The 19,607-nt window shown below is 40.9% G+C and overlaps 1 protein-coding gene across 12 annotated transcripts in view; it reads left to right on the forward strand.

The window, feature by feature from the left end:
• Positions 1-19,607, forward strand: part of MAGI2 (membrane associated guanylate kinase, WW and PDZ domain containing 2) — a 1,460,538-nt gene that overhangs the window by 1,304,913 nt on the left and 136,018 nt on the right. For all 12 annotated transcript variants that reach the window (XM_070787194.1, XM_070787197.1, XM_070787196.1 and 9 more), the window contains 4 exons: positions 8,564-8,749; positions 10,614-10,788; positions 18,137-18,356; positions 18,763-18,906. In XM_070787194.1, the coding sequence (XP_070643295.1) occupies positions 8,564-8,749; positions 10,614-10,788; positions 18,137-18,356; positions 18,763-18,906 (725 nt within the window). The remainder of the gene's footprint in view (positions 1-8,563; positions 8,750-10,613; positions 10,789-18,136; positions 18,357-18,762; positions 18,907-19,607) is intronic.

Consider the following 19,607-nt stretch of genomic DNA (forward strand, 5'->3'; position numbering starts at 1 on the left):
ATTTTGTGTATAACCTTACTAGCATGAGATGAAGATGAGTGCGATCGTCCAGTGCTCTGAACATTCTTTAGTACTACGCTTCTTGGGAATTAGGATGAGGATTGACCTTTTCCAGTCTGTGGCCACTGCTGGGTTTTCCAAATTTGCTGAGATATTGAGTGCAACACTTTAATAACACCATCTTTTAGGATTTTAAATAACTGCTGGAATTCCATCACCTTCACTAGTATTTTATTGGCAATAGAGCTTTCTAAGGTTCAGTTGACTTCACACTCCAAAATGTCTGGCTCTGAGTGAGAGACTGCACCATCGTGGTTATCAAGGTCATTAAGAAGATCTTTTTTGTACAGTTCTTCTGTGTGTTTTTTCTTCTTGATCTCGTCAGCTTCTATTAGGTCTTTACTGTTTCTGTCTTTTACTGTGCCCATCTTTGAATGAAATGTTCCTTTGATAACTCCAGTTTTCTTGAAGAGATCTTCAAGAAGTCTAGAGATTTCTTGAAGAGATCTCTAGTCTTACCCTTCCTGTTGTTTTCCTCTATTTCTTTGTTCATTGAAGAAGGCCTCTTTGCTATTGTCTGGAACTGTGGATTTCGTTTGGTATACCTTTCCCTTTCTCCCTTGCTTTTTGCTTTTCTTCTTTCCTCGGCTATTTGTAAAGCCTCCTCAGACAACCATTTTGCCTTCTTGCATTTCTTTTCCTTGGGGATGGTTTTGTTTGCTGCCTCCTGAACAATATTACAGACCTCTGCCCGTAGTTCTTCAGGTACTCTGTTTACTAGATCTAATCCATTGAATCTGTTTGTCACCTCCATTGTATATTCATAGCGGATTTGATCAATTACATAATTTGCAGCACCCATGTTCATTTTCAGTGGAAAATGAAAACGTGATATCCTTATTTAGAAATTATTAAGAAGATGAGGATGTTGAAAGTACACCACTGAACCAAACACAAGACCGTTTTGAGTGTAGAAATCGTGCATAGGTCACACATTCATGAAACTGGGCCTATGCCTACAAGTTCACCAAATCTTTCCAACCAAGATGAGGTTGCTAACTCAACTTCGTGTTCCAGGATGGAATGGTCAAGTAATAGCTAATTACATTTCCTAATGCAATGAGTTTTCTTTTGATTACCAGTTCACTGTCAGGAAAATAATAGCATAAATGTAAGGTATGGTTGATGAGTGTCTACTCCTCTTCAACCGTGTGGTTAACTTTTTAGTGGTCTTTCTGCCCCTTGAAACAAGAGTTCAGTGGGCTTCCCAAAATGCCAGTGGTGGGGCCCTCTTTCCATTCTCTCATCTGACTATCTTGATTGTTACCAACTGCAGGGTAACTAAACTGTTCAACCACAAGAGAATGACTCATGGGAGCTGGAGAGGGGAAAGTGCACTTTTGGAATCTGCAGTCCTTAAAACACCAGCTGCTCGGTTTTGGATTGCAAGTTATTTGGCTATGAAATTCAGAGAAGACGTTTTCATTTTTGGAAATCTGAATTTTACAGACTTCTAGAGGAAAACAAGTCATGCAGTCTGTTTTTTTCTTAATTTTACCACAATTAAAAAAAATACCAAACACATGTTTTCCCCATATCTTCACCCCCTAACAACCTAGAAAATCTCTTTCGAAGGACGTTGTGTCACACTGCAGGAAGGGAGAGAATCTAGCTGAATGGGCTTGTCACCATAGAACATTCTCATTCGGGACTTCTAGGAAGGAAAGAGGTGGAAAATGAGCAAGATTAGCACTAGGCTTAGGTTTCCGAAGCACCCCCCGCCCCCCCAAAAAAATCAGAATCCATCATCATATATTAGAAATATCCTGTGCCAATTACTCTTCTGTTGTTCTGTATATCTGGAGAAGCTGGTCAAAGGCATCATATTTGGGCTCTCAGGGAAGCATGGAGGCATAATGATGGTTGGAGGGACCCCATCCACAAAGCATTCTCTCTGTGCATCTCCCTTCATGGATATGATGGCACCCCCTTTACTATCATGAGTTTTTCACTAAGGGAGCTGCCACTTAGCCTAGGGGCCATGTGCTCTCACTTCCCTAGAGTGGCTTCCTTTTCCTTATCACTCTGTAAGTCCACACCTGGACTCAATAATCCATCCCACATTTCTACTCTTGTATGTTACTTGCACCACAGATTTTCCACTTGTGTTTTGTTTTAAATATTTGATATGATTATCCCTGGTCTATGCAACTGGGCTGGGAGATTCTTGAGGGCAAATGCCATGCATTTATTTTATTATTGCCTTCCCCACTGTACATAGCATTTTGCCAGTTACTCAGAAGACACTGTGCAGGAATGTGTTATTGATAGAATTACTGATTTTCCTACCCTGACCCACAATCTTAAAACTAGGCAATACATAATTTTCACAGGTGATTTTAAGAAAACCAACTGGAATCATCTAGTTAAAAAAAAATTCTTTTCATGTCAGGTCATAGATTCTAAACCCAGACTAACTTCTGTCGCCTCTTTAAGCTAATGATATGTTGCTTAACCTTCACAAATTAGTGGAATTGTGAGCTAATGAGAATTGATACTGTTGATTGCCTTTGAAATATTTATTTTTGTCACTTTCATTTCAGACACTTCTCCCTTGTAAGTTTGACATGAATGATGCAGAATTCACTTTCCCCATCTAATGCTTTCCTCAATATACAACTCTACCTCGTGGGGTCTGTTAATAAGGAAATAATTAAATGTAAACATGAGTCACAGGCTCTTCCTTTTCTGGAATGAGATACATATAAAACAAGGAAATATTGGGGGAACAGGTGGAAGGAAGATCCACTTCTCCCTTCAGTAGGATGATATAGCTAAAAATTCCATGGCTAATCCATCACCAAAAGATTCCAAAAATATACACCACCAGAGCGAGAAAAGTCCTCCCACCTTCTGATGGGAAGCTCATTGGTTGTCCAGTGACTGAAGGTGTCTGGATAGACCATAGTAAGTCCCAGAAGAGAAACCCATAGCCAGAAGGGAGGATCGTGGCTTCCTGTAGTGGTTACGGCTAGACACCAAAGAATCCAGACCTTTAGAGCTAACTTAGAGACCATCTGGTCCAACTGATTATGTCTGAATATTCTTACTAAAACAAGTTTGCAGTGTTGAGCATTGCCAAAAGAGTCAATTCATCTACAGGAAAATATGAAACATATTGCAGTGTAAGTGCACAGTAGTGTTTTACCCAAAAACGAATAAAAAAGAAAAAGATGGGTTTCATTTTTCCATAATTTATGTGATTTGCAATTAAAGGAAAATTTCCAACTAGTAATATGTTGTCTCCCTTCCAATGTCAGTATGCCCAAAGCCTCATGACATATTGCAGCTTTTCCCAAATATCTGTGTATCTTAAGAACACTGTGTCAAGAGGCCTGATCCAAAGACTTGATTTATGTTGCTGCCTGACAGATGATGTCTGCAAGGCATGCCATCTAAATGGACTGCACTCCAGCAGTTACCTTAATCATCAATTCTCAGAGAATTAATGACTACCATTCATCCCAATAATAGAAATCAAGGTCAGGGCCTCTTCCATGCTTTGTAATCTCATTAACTATGCACAGAAAGTGCTTAGGTCACAAGCTCTGTAGAGCTCATAACTGAGTGAGTGGAGCTGCATCTTGTTTCCAGAGGGAGCCTCCTCTGAGCATACCCCTTGTTGTACAGGAGCAGTTGATGTCCTTATGTATGGAGTGGAAATGCCGGTAAAGGGAAGTGAGGCTATCTGCACCTGCCAAGAGTTTCAGATACTGGTTTTATGACAGTAAATGCCAATAGCACACTATTTGAATAAAGCCATTCCAGGCACTTCAGTGATGGGGCATCCATTTCTGCATTGTATACTCATTCAGATATTATGTAAGCCACTCCATCATTCCAGGACATTGTCGTAGAATTTAGTTTTCATTCTTTTATCTTGGTTTTTAGTTTTTATGCTACCTGCCCTAATAAAATGAAAATGAGCTTAAAAGAATTATCACCATACACATATTTATAATGAAACTTTCATCTTAAAATCTCAAGCATGGTTTCCTAAGCTAAGTTTCACCAGGCAGTCCTTCACTTCTCATAATTCAAATTGCTTTCAGCCCCTTGTGGCTCAGCTAATAAAGAATCCACCCACAAGGCAGGAGACCTGGATTCGATCCCTGGGTTGGGAAGATTCCCTGGAGAAGGGAAAGGCTACCTACTCCAGTATTCTGGCCTGGAGAATTCCATGGACTGTATAGTCCATGGGGTTGCAAAAGTAGGACATGACTGAGCAACTTTCACTTTCACTTTGTCACATATTTCAAAAAGGGAGTAACCCCAAGTTTCCAAGTCATAGGCTTTGACATTTTTTATTGTTGTTTTCTCAACAGTTAAATAAGCATGATTATTAAAATTTTACAGCTGTTTCACATTGAAGCTGTAAAGAGTTAAAATAAGTGCCTAGTACAGTGCCTGGAAATTAATAAATAGTAGCATAGTGTGCCTGTGTGTGTGTATGTGAAATCTTGTTTTGAAACATTTGGAGTTTTATGCCCAGTAAATTCTAAATGATGCACAGTAATGGTGGGGAGCAGAGGCATGAATAATTCAAAACAGCGAATCACCTAAATATCATTTGTATGTGTTTTGAAATGTATTTTTTAATTTCATTTCAAATGTGACTGTTTCTAATACCCAGAGAAATTGCCTCAAAGGAATGACACTGCAATGTGAAGTCCTTGATAAATGGGATCTGAAGAGCTGTCCAGTTTTCCTGTTTTCTCCTCTCCCTGGTGCCCTCTTCTCCCCTTCCTTTCTCCTCCTTCCTTGCCTTTCAAAAGAGCTGCTGCAAAGAAACCGCTTCAAGCAAACCTCCTGCCTTTCACCCTCCTCTGGATCAGGGCCAGTGGTGAAACATTTATGACTCTATCCTTAGGGCAGCCTGCCCTCGCCAAATGAAAGCACCAGGCGCTCAGGGGGCACTCGAGTGGCGGGAGGAGTTGGTGAAGGTGAGAGAGGCAGTGTTGGGCTGTGTTAAGGACCCAGGCTGTGGCATCTGACAGTCTGGAATTCTAAACCCCAGTTAGCCTATGTGACTTTGGGCAGACCGCAGACTGTTTAATGCTCAGTTTCCTACGCTGTAAACATGCAATGATAACACTGTCAGGTAGCTCATAATTTATTGAAGATGAAGTTATATTTATTTTAACGTAGTTGTAAGTGTGTGTATGTGTGTGTGAGTGAGTGGTTCAGTGCGGATAATGCATCATATACAGAAGAGATCGATATTATGCTCATTTTCCTTTGGATAATTAACTCTCACTTGTAAGTTAGTGTTTTCCTATAGAGATTGTTGCAACACCTTTTTTGTGAAACCTCGGAAAAGGGAACAGGACTCTTGACCTCAGCTGGTGTCTCTATTTTCCATGAAACATACCTCTCTTTCCCAAATGAAGCTGTTTTCCCCTGATACTGCTCTGTAATAAGCAGTATTCCTTCTGTTTTAGCTGTGTTACAGGTTTGCCCCATGCAGACAGAATTTCAGCTGGTGCCAATACCCAAGCACATACATATCAATAGTGATGTCACTTTAAAATAACAGTAATAGAAAGAATGAATGAAGAGTTAATACTTACAGAGCAATTCTTAATGCCAAGGACTGTTTTAGTCTTTTTATGTATGATAACTCATTTAATTCTCAGAACCATCCTGTGAGTTCAACTATATTATTATCCTAATTTTACTTTTGAAATACAGAAAGTCAGAGAGGTCAGATAGTTGTTTAAAGGTCAGGACAGATAACAATATTACATAGTATGACCAGGGAGATCTTATCATTTATTGACTGATCCAGGATACTCTTGACCATGAAAGGATGCAAAAACAGGAATGAAAGTTCACTCTATTTATGATTGAAGGCCAGACACCTGGCAATACCCATATCATGCTACACAATTAGTAAATGAATGAGTTTTTATTACATTTCTGCTTGAGCACTATATTGTCCTAAGATTCTCAGATGATCATCAGTATGCTGTAAGTAAGTTGTTCTTAATTAAAGCCATCCATGCTTATGGTAAATAAAAATGTGTTTGAGCTTCCAACATGATGAGTTTCACTTCAGAGACACAGGCTCGGCCAATATTTTCATATGCTACCTATAACCTTTCACAACAGAAATATGATCAAGGTACTGGTCCATTAACTCTGATTGTCCTTCCTTACCATGGTCATTAGTTGATGTTCTGCCTTTCGCTGTATCTCAGACACAAGATTGAGAGTTTAAGGAACAGATATCCCTGGGGCATAATGAATGGTGAAGTGTGTCTTTGCCTCTTTATGCAGATGAAATCAATTCCTGATTTCCACAGGGAGTGCAACAAGTCCTTGACAGGCAGTTTCCCTGCTGGGCTCCTGTCTTGAAGGGGAAAAGGAAAAGAAACAGGTTTCTATATGGTCAGCATCTTGAGGGCATGCATAAAGACATCATGCACTACTGATATCTGACCCCAAAAATAGTTAACCTCTAGGAACTCAGACATTGACATTGAACACAAGTCAACCTGTTAGAAAATCTATATCCCCACAAACCTGGCTCTCCCCATGCATATAAATAAATGATGACAAAATGAATTGTCATTGTTTTAAAGAGACATATACCATATTCCATTAATTGTAATACACATTTTTCATATTTTAACATTTCAAAAATTAGAGAACATGCTATGTCAAATGGAGTTACCGTTTTAATGCTAGAGGGTTTTTTTTTTTTTTTCTATTTTTCTTTCTGTGGTTCATAAAAGAGGTGTATCTTACTGGAATTTTAAATTTGATGAACTACATTATATACCAGATATTAACAAGATTTTAGCACCACTTGCACTGAATCAGAAAGAATAAGTAATAGTTGAAAGCTACATCAGCCTTTAACCTTTATAGTTGGGTAGGAAGTTGGTCATAACTTCTTCATCAGCTGGATAATTCCCATATAAGTAAGTATTTCTTCCCTTTCCTGTGTTCTCCTCTTAGTAAAATAGAAGAGGGTAGATATAAGTTCTCTGCATAGAAGTTAAATAAGCAAGGTAACAGTATACAGCCTTGACGTACTCCTTTTCCTATTTGGAACCAGTCTATTCCATGTCCAGTTCTAACTGTTGCTTCCTGACCTGCATATAGGTTTCTCAAGAGGCAGATCAGGTGGTCTGGTATTCCCATCTCTTTCAAAATTTTCCACAGTTTCTTGTGATCCACACAGTCAAAGGCTTTGGCATAGTCAATAAAGCAGAAATAGATGTTTTTCTGGAACTCTCTTGCTTTTTCCATGATCCTGTGGGTATTGGCAATTTGATCTCTGGTTCCTCTGCCTTTTCAAAAACCAGCTTGAACATCTGGAAGTTCACGGTTCACGTATTGCTGAAGCCTTGTTTGGAGAATTTTGAGCATTACTTTACTAGCATATGAGATGAGTGCAATTGTGCGGTAGTTTGAGCATTCTTTGGCATTGCCTTTCTTTGGGATTGGAATGAAAACTGACCTTTTCCAGTCCTATGGCCACTGCTGAGTTTTCCAAATTCAAGGAGATCCAACCAGTCCATCCTAAAGATCAGTCCTGGGTGTTCATTGGAAGGACTGATGCTGAAGCTGAAACTCCAATACTTTGGCCACCTGATGTGAAGAGTTGACTCATTGGAAAAGACTCTGATGCTGGGAGGGATTGGGGGCAGGAGGAGAAGGGGACAACAGAAGATAAGATGGCTGGATGGCATCACCGACTCAATGGACATGAGTTTGAGTGAACTCCGGGAGTTGGTGATGGACAAGGAGGCCTGGCATGCTGCGATTCATGGGGTCACAAGGAGTCAGACATGACTGAGCAACTGAACTGAACTGAGATATATGTTCCCAGGTTTATTATGTTTTTCTAAACTGTATTTTTGTGTCTAGAGTATGAGCTCTTTGGGTACTGTATTCTACATCCTTGGTTCTAAATTTTTTGTACGTATTGGAATTTCTTGAGGAGCTTCTTAAAAATCCATTATCCTCCCCTTCTTCCTAAACATTCTGATTCACAAGGTCTAGGATGAGACTCAAAGAGCTTTATTTTTAATCCTAGGGTGATTATAATTTGCCTCAAAGTTTGAGAACCTCTGGTGCATGTGTTTGGAATTGGCCCGTCACTGAATTTAGCCTTGACTGTAGAAACTCTGCTAAGTGCTAAGTCACTTGAGTCGTGTCTGACTCTGTGCGACCCCATAGACGGAAGCCCACCAGGCTCCCCTGTCCCTGGGACTCTCCAGGCAAGAACACTGGAGTGGGTTGCCATTTCCTTCTCCAATGCTTGAAAGTGAAAAGTGAAAGGGAAGTTGCTCAGTCGTTTCCGACTCTTAGCTACCTCATGGTCTCAGCTATATGCACAGGGCTGCATTTGATAGAAAAGACTGTAGTCTCGAGAGACTGACAAAAGGCAGAATTCTGATGTCCCGTTGTTTCCTATGCTGCAGGCACTCAAAGGTAGAACTTGTACTGGTAATGGCCCTGATACCTGTTTCTGTTTGGGATGTTTTTGTAGCTGTGCCACATAAAATTGGACGCATCATTGATGGGAGCCCCGCAGATCGCTGTGCAAAGCTAAAAGTGGGAGACCGGATCTTAGCGGTGAACGGCCAGTCTATCATCAACATGCCTCATGCAGACATCGTGAAGCTCATCAAGGATGCGGGTCTTAGCGTCACCCTTCGCATCATCCCTCAGGAGGGTGAGTGCCTGAGCCGGGGTCCCGGAGCTCACCTGGCTGCAGTCAGGGATATCAGAATGTCCAAAGTTGCTATCCAATATTGAAAAAGTAACACTCTGAGGCAACCCATATCCTATTTACTCATTACTTGATTCCAAGATAAGCTATATGGTGTTACAGATAACTAGTGTGAATCCCATGACACCGGGTTATTCACTCAATTCCCTTTGGTCCCTGGAGTACTGTTTTTATGGTTATATTAAGCCAGAACCCATTCAACAGAGATGATAGAGTTACAAATCTGCAGGAAAAATATATATATATATATATCCATGTTAACACTTAAGCTCTGGAGGATTCTTCAAAGTCAGATTGATTTTGAAAAGCTTGAGGAAGTTTTGTGGTATAAAGAGAGCTCATTTAGAAAATGTTGCATCTGATAAGAATTTTAAATTCCCACCTAGCCTTTTAAATTTCTCTGTACAAGGACTCCCCCCTGAGGCTTGAGGAGTCATAAGCATCACCACCTACAGCCATGCCGTAAAGAGCAACGAAATTCTGAGCATCAATTCACCATCAGTTCACTATTTCCAGACACAGTGGGTTCATGACTAGTTTGAGGCTGCTGACTCAGTACTGATACTTGAGGATTCAGTCTTCGGAGCTCACTGGTGATTGGACCACAGTGTCCCACATGGAGAGGGATGCGCTCAGTCGCCTTGGACCCCTCTGGTTTCCTCCGTCTCCTGATTTCATCTGGGACTATCTAACAAGCAGGCATCAAGTAGCCACCTGACTTTAAATAATGAAACAGCTGTCCTCAGCAGAGATGATCTCGTCCCAGCAGGGGGCATTTGGAGATGCCTGGAGACCTTATTGGTTGTCATGTCTGGGGTGGGGATGCTACTGCTCTCCAGTGGGGAAAGGACAAGAATGCTTCTCCGTACTCATCCTACAGAGCACACGACAGCCCACCACAGCCTGGAATCATCTGGCTCCAAGTATCCACGGTGCCAAGGCTGATACAGGTGGAAAACAAATTTTTAAATGTAGGGTGGGAGCAAAGAAAAAGGAAAGTGGTTTATAAAGGAACACTAATATATCACTTTTTTATCACCCAGGGAAAAAAATAACCATTTTAACCTGTTATATGCAGACAACATTATGTATAAAATATTCAGTAGAAGTTAACTTCAAGCAAAATTGGTTGCAAAAACCTGATTTGGTTTTCCCTTTTCCTGTATGAAATATGTCTCTCCTGCTCTTAGTCCAACATAGAGAGATACTTTCAGATAAAAATTTGGTGCTATAACAAGAAAGACCAAGAAGCAGTTTTAACAAAGAACAACTTATTAACTTTCCTGTGTCAAATGCTCTTTCTGGAGAACCATGGAGTACAGAGAGGGTTATTAGGAAATAAGACTAACAAGGAACTGAAAAACGGATTGTGAAAAGCGTTTTGTTTTCTTGTGGTTAATTCCTTAGGGATTAGGATACTGGTAGGACTTCTCATTACAACCAAAATGTAATGGCTAAAACGCTTTGCTTCAGCAAGTAATTATAGAACAAGTAGAATATGTTTTAGAGTCCTTTGAATTATTTTTCGTAGTTTTAATACTTTTTATTGTAATCTTTTCTTCTGACAAAAGATGAGAGATTCTTGTTCATAACCTTGTTCAGCAGCCTTATCATTTATGAAAGAATACTAATTATAGGAGGGTATTAGAACTTGCTAAGTTTAAGCTGTTATCTTAAAGCCTAACAGAAACTAGAAGAACCATAGCCTTGAGTCATGTGAGCAGGCAGAGGAACCATCTCTGGCCACCTCTTGCCCTTTATCACATGCCAACCTGACTTCATTTGCCTCTTTGGTTTCCCACTGCAGAACTCAACAGCCCCGCTTCAGCACCCAGCTCAGAGAAGCAGAGCCCCCTGGCCCAGCAGCACAGCCCCCTGGCCCAACAGAGTCCTCTGGCCCAGCCCAGCCCGGCCACGCCCAACAGTCCCATCGCCCAGCCAGCTCCGCCTCAGCCTCTTCAGCCTCAAGGACATGAAAATAGGTAAAGTTTCCTCTGTTTTTTCTAATTCTGAATAGTGAGGGAAGTATAAGGAGAGAGTTTGGGACAGGACAGAACGCAGGCAGGAGAAAGATTTTCAAAAAGTAAAAATTACCACGTGCACCTTTGTGTGATTTAAAGATTGTGTATATGTTATAAACATACTTTCGTTAGCAAATGTAGATGTTTGTCCTTCACAATAAGAGAAGCTTTCCTGAGTAAACAGTGCATGGTTGCAGATAAGTAAGGGGTTAACTAGCTGAAGAACACATTAAAGAGAGTAAGATAGACAGTATTCAGTAGCATACAGTAAGGCCCTTTGGCAAGAGGGAGCATGCAAGCATGAGAGAGGAAATAAGGCCAGTGTAGGGGGTGAGGAAGCGGGAACATAGGTTGGGGGGACCCACCCTAAAGGGTCCTGTAGACATGTTATAGATTCTGATCTTTATCTTAAGTGTAGCGAAGAAGTTTTTGCAGGGTTTTAAGCTTAGGACTGACATCCTTGGATTAGCTTTGCAAGACTATCTCTCAGTTGGCCCCTTAGAGAGCAGACTGGAGGCTGATCAAGATGAACATGGTTAGATGTGGCTACCAAGTCCACCAAGTTACTGATGGCCCAGAGAATAACGGTGGCATGGAGGAGGAAATGCTGAAGAATTTGTGAGCACGAATATAAGTTAGTCTTTTCACTGCATTTTACCTTATGTCCACCTACCCACAGTCTGATGAGATCCTTCCGTCTCACATCATGAACAAATGTGATCAGGTGCTGTGAACTTCCAGAATAAAAGGATGCCATAGAAAATCAATGCCGTCTTCCTATTGAGACTTGTGTGTAACAGGGAGCCTGAATTAGGTGGAGCCATTAAAGACAGAGATGAGGACATGCTCCCATGTTGTTTTCACCCTTTCAAAGGAGAAAAATAGAACAACCCATAGGAATATCTCTGAAAACAAAACCCTCACTGGTCCTTTCCATGATTCTAGTGTTTTCTGAACATCTGCTACGCATCTCCTGCCTCCCCTGTTAGTGAAGATGAAGTGAGACCCAGTTTTTGAGTCCCAGAACTCTCTAGGTTTATCACTCAGAATGTTGCAAAGCAAATATTTTCCTTGTGCCACAAGTGTTCTTTCCATGAAGCCCAGTCCTATTCTGATTTCTCCCATTTCCTTTCTTAGAGAAGTAAATGTCTGTTGTCCTCTGCTGTTTATGGTTTTAATATAGTCCAGAGAAGAACAAAGACTAAGCCCCAAAAAGTAAATAATACAGAGGCAAGAATCCGAGAGTCCATAAGAGGATTGTGTCCTGGGTGCCTTGGTAATAAGTCCCCGATGTGCTTGGTTTCACCGTGCATGCTTTGGACAGATCACACTGACTTTCCCCAGGATTCATTTTAGACTTGGGAGGAGGGATCCAAGTGCTCCTGCAGTTTCTGAGCCAGCTTCAGACGCCGCTGCTTCTTGGCTCTGCCTCTGTCAATTAGCTTCCCAGACACAATTCCATCTTCCCTTTGTGGATTAGACTTGCTGGAATCAGGCTCTTGCTTCTGGCCTGGGGGTGGGTAATCTCATCGCTGGAGTGTAATAGTTCAGCGGGGAGAATGGCACTGGGGAGAGGCCGCTACCCTGTTCCCATCAGCTACTAGTTTCAACAGGGACTCAGCCCCTGTGACAGAAACAGCAGCCTTTGGATGTTTTGTCTGTTTGTTTTTTGCCTGACTTCAGGATAAAATATTTCCTAACTCTGGAATTAACAGATTGATCCAATTTGTTTTATAGATTACTAACAGATATACCCAGGACTCTTAGCTGTTTTTGCTTCAGTAATAGTAAATGTCTCGAATGTGCCCATTCCAATTCTAGGGCCCTTTTCCTGAGACTCACGTTTCCTGGCTTAATTTTTTGATTGCTAGTAGGCAGATCTTTTTCCAAATGAATGAAATAATTCTAAAATCTTACAGAACCGTTTTTCTAGAACCATTTTTCTAGCTTCATTTCAAGATGTTCATGGTGTCAGAGAGAAACTCTGCCTTTTTCTAGATCAGGCTACAGATGTCTGCAAGGCAACTTGTATGCCAAGCACAGTATGAATTTCCTATTAGTTCGTTTGTACAAGTGCCCACCTACATGTCAAATTGAGCCAGTTTCCATGTTAAAGTGAGATAAAATAAAAGGACAATCTGCTTGCAAATTTTCTTATATGAGTTAGAAGAAGTGAATATTTTACCCTATCTTATTTACTCTTGAATTGGCTTTCTCCTGACATGCTGCACACCTCTATTCACTTCTCTCTTAACATCTTTTGGTGTGTGCTCAGGAAACAAAATAATTTTGATATGAACATAAGCAAAACATTGTTCAAGGAGAAGCATTTTTTGCAAACAACAAAGAGCCCTTGTGTAATATATTCAAAAACTAAGTATAAATAGCAGAGTTCACCTTCCCAGCAAAAGCAACCATTATTTACATGTCTTAAATATCAAGGTCAGTGGAAAGCATTAGAAATTGACTTCTTTCAGAGACTTTGTAAACTCGATGCTGAAGGCTGGAAGCAATTCTTGAAAGGCCCACATGAGGCAAAATCCCACCATAATATCCCCTGCTTCCAGAGCAGCATTTTTTGATTCTGGAACTTATACCATAAACTTCTCCTAGAATTTACCATTAGCAGTCTGGTTTTATCAACCCTAAAGTCTCTTTAATAATGTAATTACTAGCTACAAAGAGTTATACTAGTATACAACCTACAAAGGTTATCCTTTCACAAGTAAGGGAACTATCATCAGTAAGAGAAATATCAATAACCTCAGATATACAGATGACACCACCCTTATGGCAGAAAGTGAAGAAGAACTAAAGAACCTCTTGATGAAAGTGAAAGAGGAGAGTGAAAAAGTTGACTTAAACACAACATTCAGAAAGCTGAGATCATGGCATCTGGTCCCACCACTTCATGGCAAATAGATGGGGAAACAATGGAAACAGTGACAGACTTTTTTGTGTGTGTGCTCCAAAATCACTGCAGATGGTGACTGCAGCCATGAAATTAAAAGACACTTGCTCCTTGGAAGAAAAGCTATGACCAGCCTAGACAGCAAATTAAAAAGCAGAGACATTACTTACCAATGAAGGTCCATCTGGTCAAAGCTATGGTTTTTCCAGTGGTCATGTATGGATGTGAGAGTTGGACTATAAAGAAAGCTGAGCTCTGAAGAACTGATGCTTTTGAACTATGGTGTTGGAGAAGACTCTTGAGAGTCCCTTGGACTGCAAGGAGATCCAACCAGTCAATCCTAAAAGGAAATCAGTCCTGAATATTCATTGGAAGGAATGCTGCTAAAGCTGAAACTCCAATACTTCAGCCACCTGATGTGAAGAACTGACTCATTGGAAAAGACCCTGATGCTGGGAAAGATTGAAGGCAGGAGGAGAAGGTGATGACAGAGGATAAGATGGTTGAATGGCATCACCGACTCGATGAACATGAGTTTGAGTAAGCTCCAGGAGCTGGTGATGGACAGGGAAGCCTGGCGTGCTGCAGTCCATGGTGTCGCAAAGACTCAGACATGACTAAGTGACTGAACTGAACTGAAGTAAGGGAACTCTTAAGAGACTTTGAAAAGTAATAATAATAATCCTGAATTTTCCTTAAAATAAACTGTTTCACAAATTCAGAGTAACAACTTTTGCCCTAACTAGTATGTCATTCACTTAAAAGTTAGCAATACTCATAAAAATGTGTGTATTTTTCTTATTAGAGAATTCTTCAGTGTGTTGTTCAATGTAAAATCCTGACACATAGCACTGTCAAATGAAATTTGAATGCTGAGAGGCAGGCTTGGATGGCAGCTTGTTACAAGTTCTAACTGTCCCTATTTCTAGGCTCTGGGGAGACTCTTAACATTTCACCCTCTTTTGCTGTACTTCATGACACATCTGGTTGAAAAGGAAGCTCGTAATGGATATTTCATACCAGCACCACAGAGATAATGAAAATAAAGTGACTGTGCTATAGCTTAAAACAATGTGACATCTAAACCACCAAGCAAACGATTTCTAGAAAGGAACCGACACCCGCCAACGAATGTCACCGTCTAATTCCTTTTGTTTAATTCATGCATTTGCATAGTTGAGTGTCTTTTTCAAAGCGTCTTTTAAATAATTATGTTCTCAGCATGCACACTCTCAGTAGGTGAGTGGACAGCTTGCTGAAGTATAAAGCAGAGCCTGAATTATGCATCTTGCAAAAGGAAAGTGTCACTTCTGTTAGTTAAGCAACTAATGGGAACTACTTAACCCTTTATTAAAATAACTGCATCGCTAACCCCCTCAGTTCAGTTCAGTTCAGTCGCTCAGTCGTGTCCGACTCTCTGCGACCCCAGGAATCGCAGCACACCAGGCCTCCCTGTCCATCACCAACTCCCGGAGTTCACTCAGACTCACGTCCATCAAGTTGGTGATGCCATCCAGCCATCTCATCCTCTGTTGTCCCCTTTTCCTCCTGCCCCCAATCCCTCCCAGCATCAGAGTCTTTTCCAATGAGTCAACTCTTCACATGAGGTGGCCAAAGTACTGGAGTTTCAGCTTGAGCATCATTCCTTCCAAAGAAATCCCAGGGCTGATCTCCTTCAGGAGGGACTGGTTGGATCTCCTTGCAGTCCAAGGGACTCAAGAGTCTTCTCCAACACCACAGTTCAAAAGCATCAATTCTTAGGTGCTCAGCTTTCTTCACAGTCCAACTCTCGCATCCATACATGACCACTGGAAAAACCATAGCCTTGACTAGACGGACCTTTGTTGGCAAAATAATGTATCTGCTTTTCAATATGCTATCTAGGTTGGTCATAATTTTTCTTCCAAGGAGTAAGCATCTTTTAATTTCATGGCTGCAGTCACCGTCTGTAGTGATTTTGGAGCCCAGAAAAATAAAGTCTGACACTGTTTCCACTGTTTCCCCATCTATTTCCCATGAAGTGATGGGACCAGATGCCAGATGATCTTTGTTTTCTGAATGTTGAGCTTTAAGCCAACTTTTTCACTCTCCACTTTCACTTTCATCAAGAGGCTTTTTAGTTCCTCTTCACTTTCTGCCATAAGGGTGGTGTCATCTGCATATCTGAGGTTATTGATATTTCTCCCGGCAATCTTGATTCCAGCGTGTGCTTCTTCCAGCCCAGCATTTCTCATGATGTACTCTGCATAGAAGTTAAATAAACAGGGTGACAATATACAGCCTTGATGTACTCCTTTTCCTATTTGGAACCAGTCTGTTGTTCCATGTCCAGTTCTAACGGTTGCTTCCTGACCTGCATATAGGTTTCTCAAGAGGCAGGTCAGGTGCTCTGGTATTCCCATCTCTTTCAGAATTTTCCACAGTTTGTGGTGATCCACACAGTCAAAGGCTTTGGCATAGTCAATAAAGCAGAAATAGATGTTTTTCTGGAACTCTCTTGCTTTTTCGATGATCCAGCGGATGTTGGCAATTTGATCTCTGGTTCCTCTGCCTTTTCTAAAACCAGCTTGAACATCTGGAAGTTCACAGTTCACATATTGCTGAAGCCTGGTTTGGAGAATTTTGAGCATTACTTTACTAGCGTCCAAGCCCCAGATAAAAACACATCTATTGCCATTTACTGTCAGTGTGTCCTCAGCAAATCTTAGATTACACTAATGGCAGTTGTTCGGGTGAGTCATTCTTTAACATGTTTAATACTCATCAGACCATAAGTCAGTAAAAAACAAACAAAACCAGAACTCATCTAGTCTTAGATGGTGAGAGGTAAAAATTCTGCTGGTTTTGAACCCCTTTTCCTGAGACATTTGAGTTTTCCCTTGTTGCTAAACATTTTCTCAAATCCTCCATATTAACTCTAGATAAATTTATTATTATACAGAATGTATTTTTTAATTGACCTATATCTCTAAGTAGCTCATTATGTAGAACACTGTTCTGGCAATTGGCATTGAACAATAGAGTTCAGTAGCTCTACACATGGTAATAATTTTTTTGCTTTATCTTATTAATGATCCCATACTGAGCTCCTAAGAATTGATGCTTTTGAACTGTGGTGTTGGAGAAGACTCTTGAGAGTCCCTTGGACTGCAAGGAGATCCAACCAGTCCATTCTGAAGGAGATCAGCCCTGGGATTTCTTTGGAAGGAATGATGCTCAAGCTGAAACTCCAGTACTTTGGCCACCTCATGCGAAGAGTTGACTCATTGGAAAAGACTCTGATGCTGGGAGGGATTGGGGGCAGGAGGAGAAGGGGACAACTGAGGATGAAGTGGCTGGATGGCATCACTGACTCGATGGACGTGAGTTTGAGTGAACTCTGGGAGTTGGTGATGCACAGGGAGGCCTGGTGTGCTGCAATTCCTGGGGTCGCAGAGAATCGGACACGACTGAGCGACTGAACTGACTGACTGAATGGTAGGCATTGACTGCTTCAGCCCTTTTGGAACCTGGAAACTCCTCATTTTAGAGCAAGTTGGATCTACAAAACAGAACTTAAAAACTAGTTTTGGCCTCTTTTGCAAAGAGTTGGACATCACTGAGCGACTGAACTGAACTGAACAGTGACTTTCTGCCTGATTTGTAGTTAGTGATTATACTTTACTTTCACTCCCTTAACCTCTGTAAGATACTCAAATTCTGCAAGCTAACAGGTTAAACTAACCTTTAATTAGATATTTGTAGGGCTTCACTGGTGTCTCAAATGGTAAATAATCCACTGCAGTGCAGGAGACCTGGGTTCAGTCCCTAAGTTGGGAAGATCCCCTGGAAGAGGGCATGGCGATCCTCTCCAGTATTCTTGCCTGGAGAATCCCCGTGGACAGAGGAGCCTGGTGGTCTACAATGGGGTCACAAAGAGTCAGACATGACTAAGAGACTAAGCACACAGCACAGGGTATTTATAGATCACTTAAATTGTCTTTTCATGAAGTAATGAATGCTGTGTATGTGTGAGAAAGAGCGAGAGAAAAAGAGAAAAACTCGAAGAGTTTACTGATATTAAGACAATCTGCTGTTTGGGTATGTATAGTTAAGTATGTGAGTTAAGCTGCAGTGGCACAGCTTTTAAACTATCAAGTCAAAGAAGGTGGTCCATAAAGTTCTGATTGACCATCACTTTTACTTTGATGTCTTAAGTGGCCAAGTGAAAAGTATATAATAGGGCATTTGTCAAAGATTTTCAAATAATGCTTATCATTTATTTAATCTTCTTGTAATCCTGCATATGCAAAAGAACCACCAATAGGTGTGGCTTGTACATTCTTGGAGGTCCTAAGATTATTCTAATCTCTTTAGAATCCTGAGATACCAAAGCAAGTTTCATTTTCCTTCATCTAGTTACAGGTCAGAAGTAAAAGCGAGGCAAGATGTGAAACCAGACATCCGACAGCCTCCATTCACGGACTACAGGCAGCCTCCACTGGACTACAGGCAACCCCCAGGAGGGGACTACCCGCAGCCCCCACCCTTGGACTACAGGCAGCCTCCGCTACTGGACTACAGGCAGCACTCCCCAGACACCAGGCAGTTCCCTCTGTCAGACTACAGGCAGCCCCAGGTACCTCAAAGACCCCACTGTGTTCATTTCATTTTTCTAATCAGCAGACCTGTACTTCTCACACACACACACAACTCAGGTACATTTATTTATGGTGCTCAGCAGCGGTGAATGAGAAAATTCAGAGAGATAATACCACTGAGGCCTATGTGCAGTAGTTACATGTTTTCCACATAAATGGATAAGAACTGAAGTCCACAAGCTACGCAGCAGTTATTTTAATGCCCAAGGAAACTGTTCTGATCTGCTCAAACCTTTGGAATTTTGTCTTGAAGTCAGATTACTCCTCACGGTATCTCGTCAGTTGCATCACAGTAACTATGAGAGAGGAGAACAGAGGGACTGACCGCAGAAGCTTCTCTGATATTAAACAATTGTTCATTCCATTTTCTCCCCAACCCCAAAGGATTTTGATTATTTCACTGTGGACATGGAGAAAGGAGCCAAAGGATTTGGATTCAGCATTCGTGGAGGAAGGGAGTACAAAATGGATTTGTATGTGCTGAGATTAGCAGAAGATGGGCCAGCAATAAGGAATGGAAGGATGAGGGTAAGAACGTTCTCTTTTTATAGAATTGCTTAATTCTGAAAGAAACACCTATTGTGGTATTCATGCGGTGCTAAAGCTCATTATTAAGCAAACTGACTTGGGGTACATGTTGCCTTCTTTCCATTTCACAGTCCAGTATTCTAAAGGTTTGGCTAAACAATGTTTAAGACTTATCTCTCATTTTCTTTCTTATGTCTTCTAGTTGACAACTCTCAGTATGATGGTTTATGTATATGTTTCTCTAAAGAGCAACTTAAAGAAAATGGACAAAGTAAACAAGTCCAAGAGATACCTTGAAATGCAAATGTGGCTCCATAATCTTTTGTGTGGTTTGAGGATTGAGTTTTCATCTGAGACTGAATCTTTTGAAATTTATTTTTAGCGTCATGCTTTTTTCTTCACATGGTTTTGTGTTTCTTTGGAAATAGTTCTTTTGAGTTGACTGACTTTGGGTTTGATATTGGGCAAAAAGAAGCAGGAGAACAGAGGATGAAGCTTCTTGGATAAATGTTGCCCTTAAAATGGTAGCAGCCAAAAATTTTCCAATTAGAGTGTAAGTTGAGGGTAGATTTTTAATATAATAGTTACTTTGAGGCATCTAGTTGATGCATAACTAACTCTTCACCTAGGGGTACAAAGCAACACTTGACAGAAATATAGAACATTAGTCAGTCTCTCTATAAAATGTCATCCAGGAAGCA

Source organism: Bos indicus, chromosome 4 (genome assembly GCF_029378745.1).
Source record: "Bos indicus isolate NIAB-ARS_2022 breed Sahiwal x Tharparkar chromosome 4, NIAB-ARS_B.indTharparkar_mat_pri_1.0, whole genome shotgun sequence".
In the NCBI taxonomy this organism is placed as follows: Eukaryota; Metazoa; Chordata; class Mammalia; order Artiodactyla; family Bovidae; genus Bos; species Bos indicus.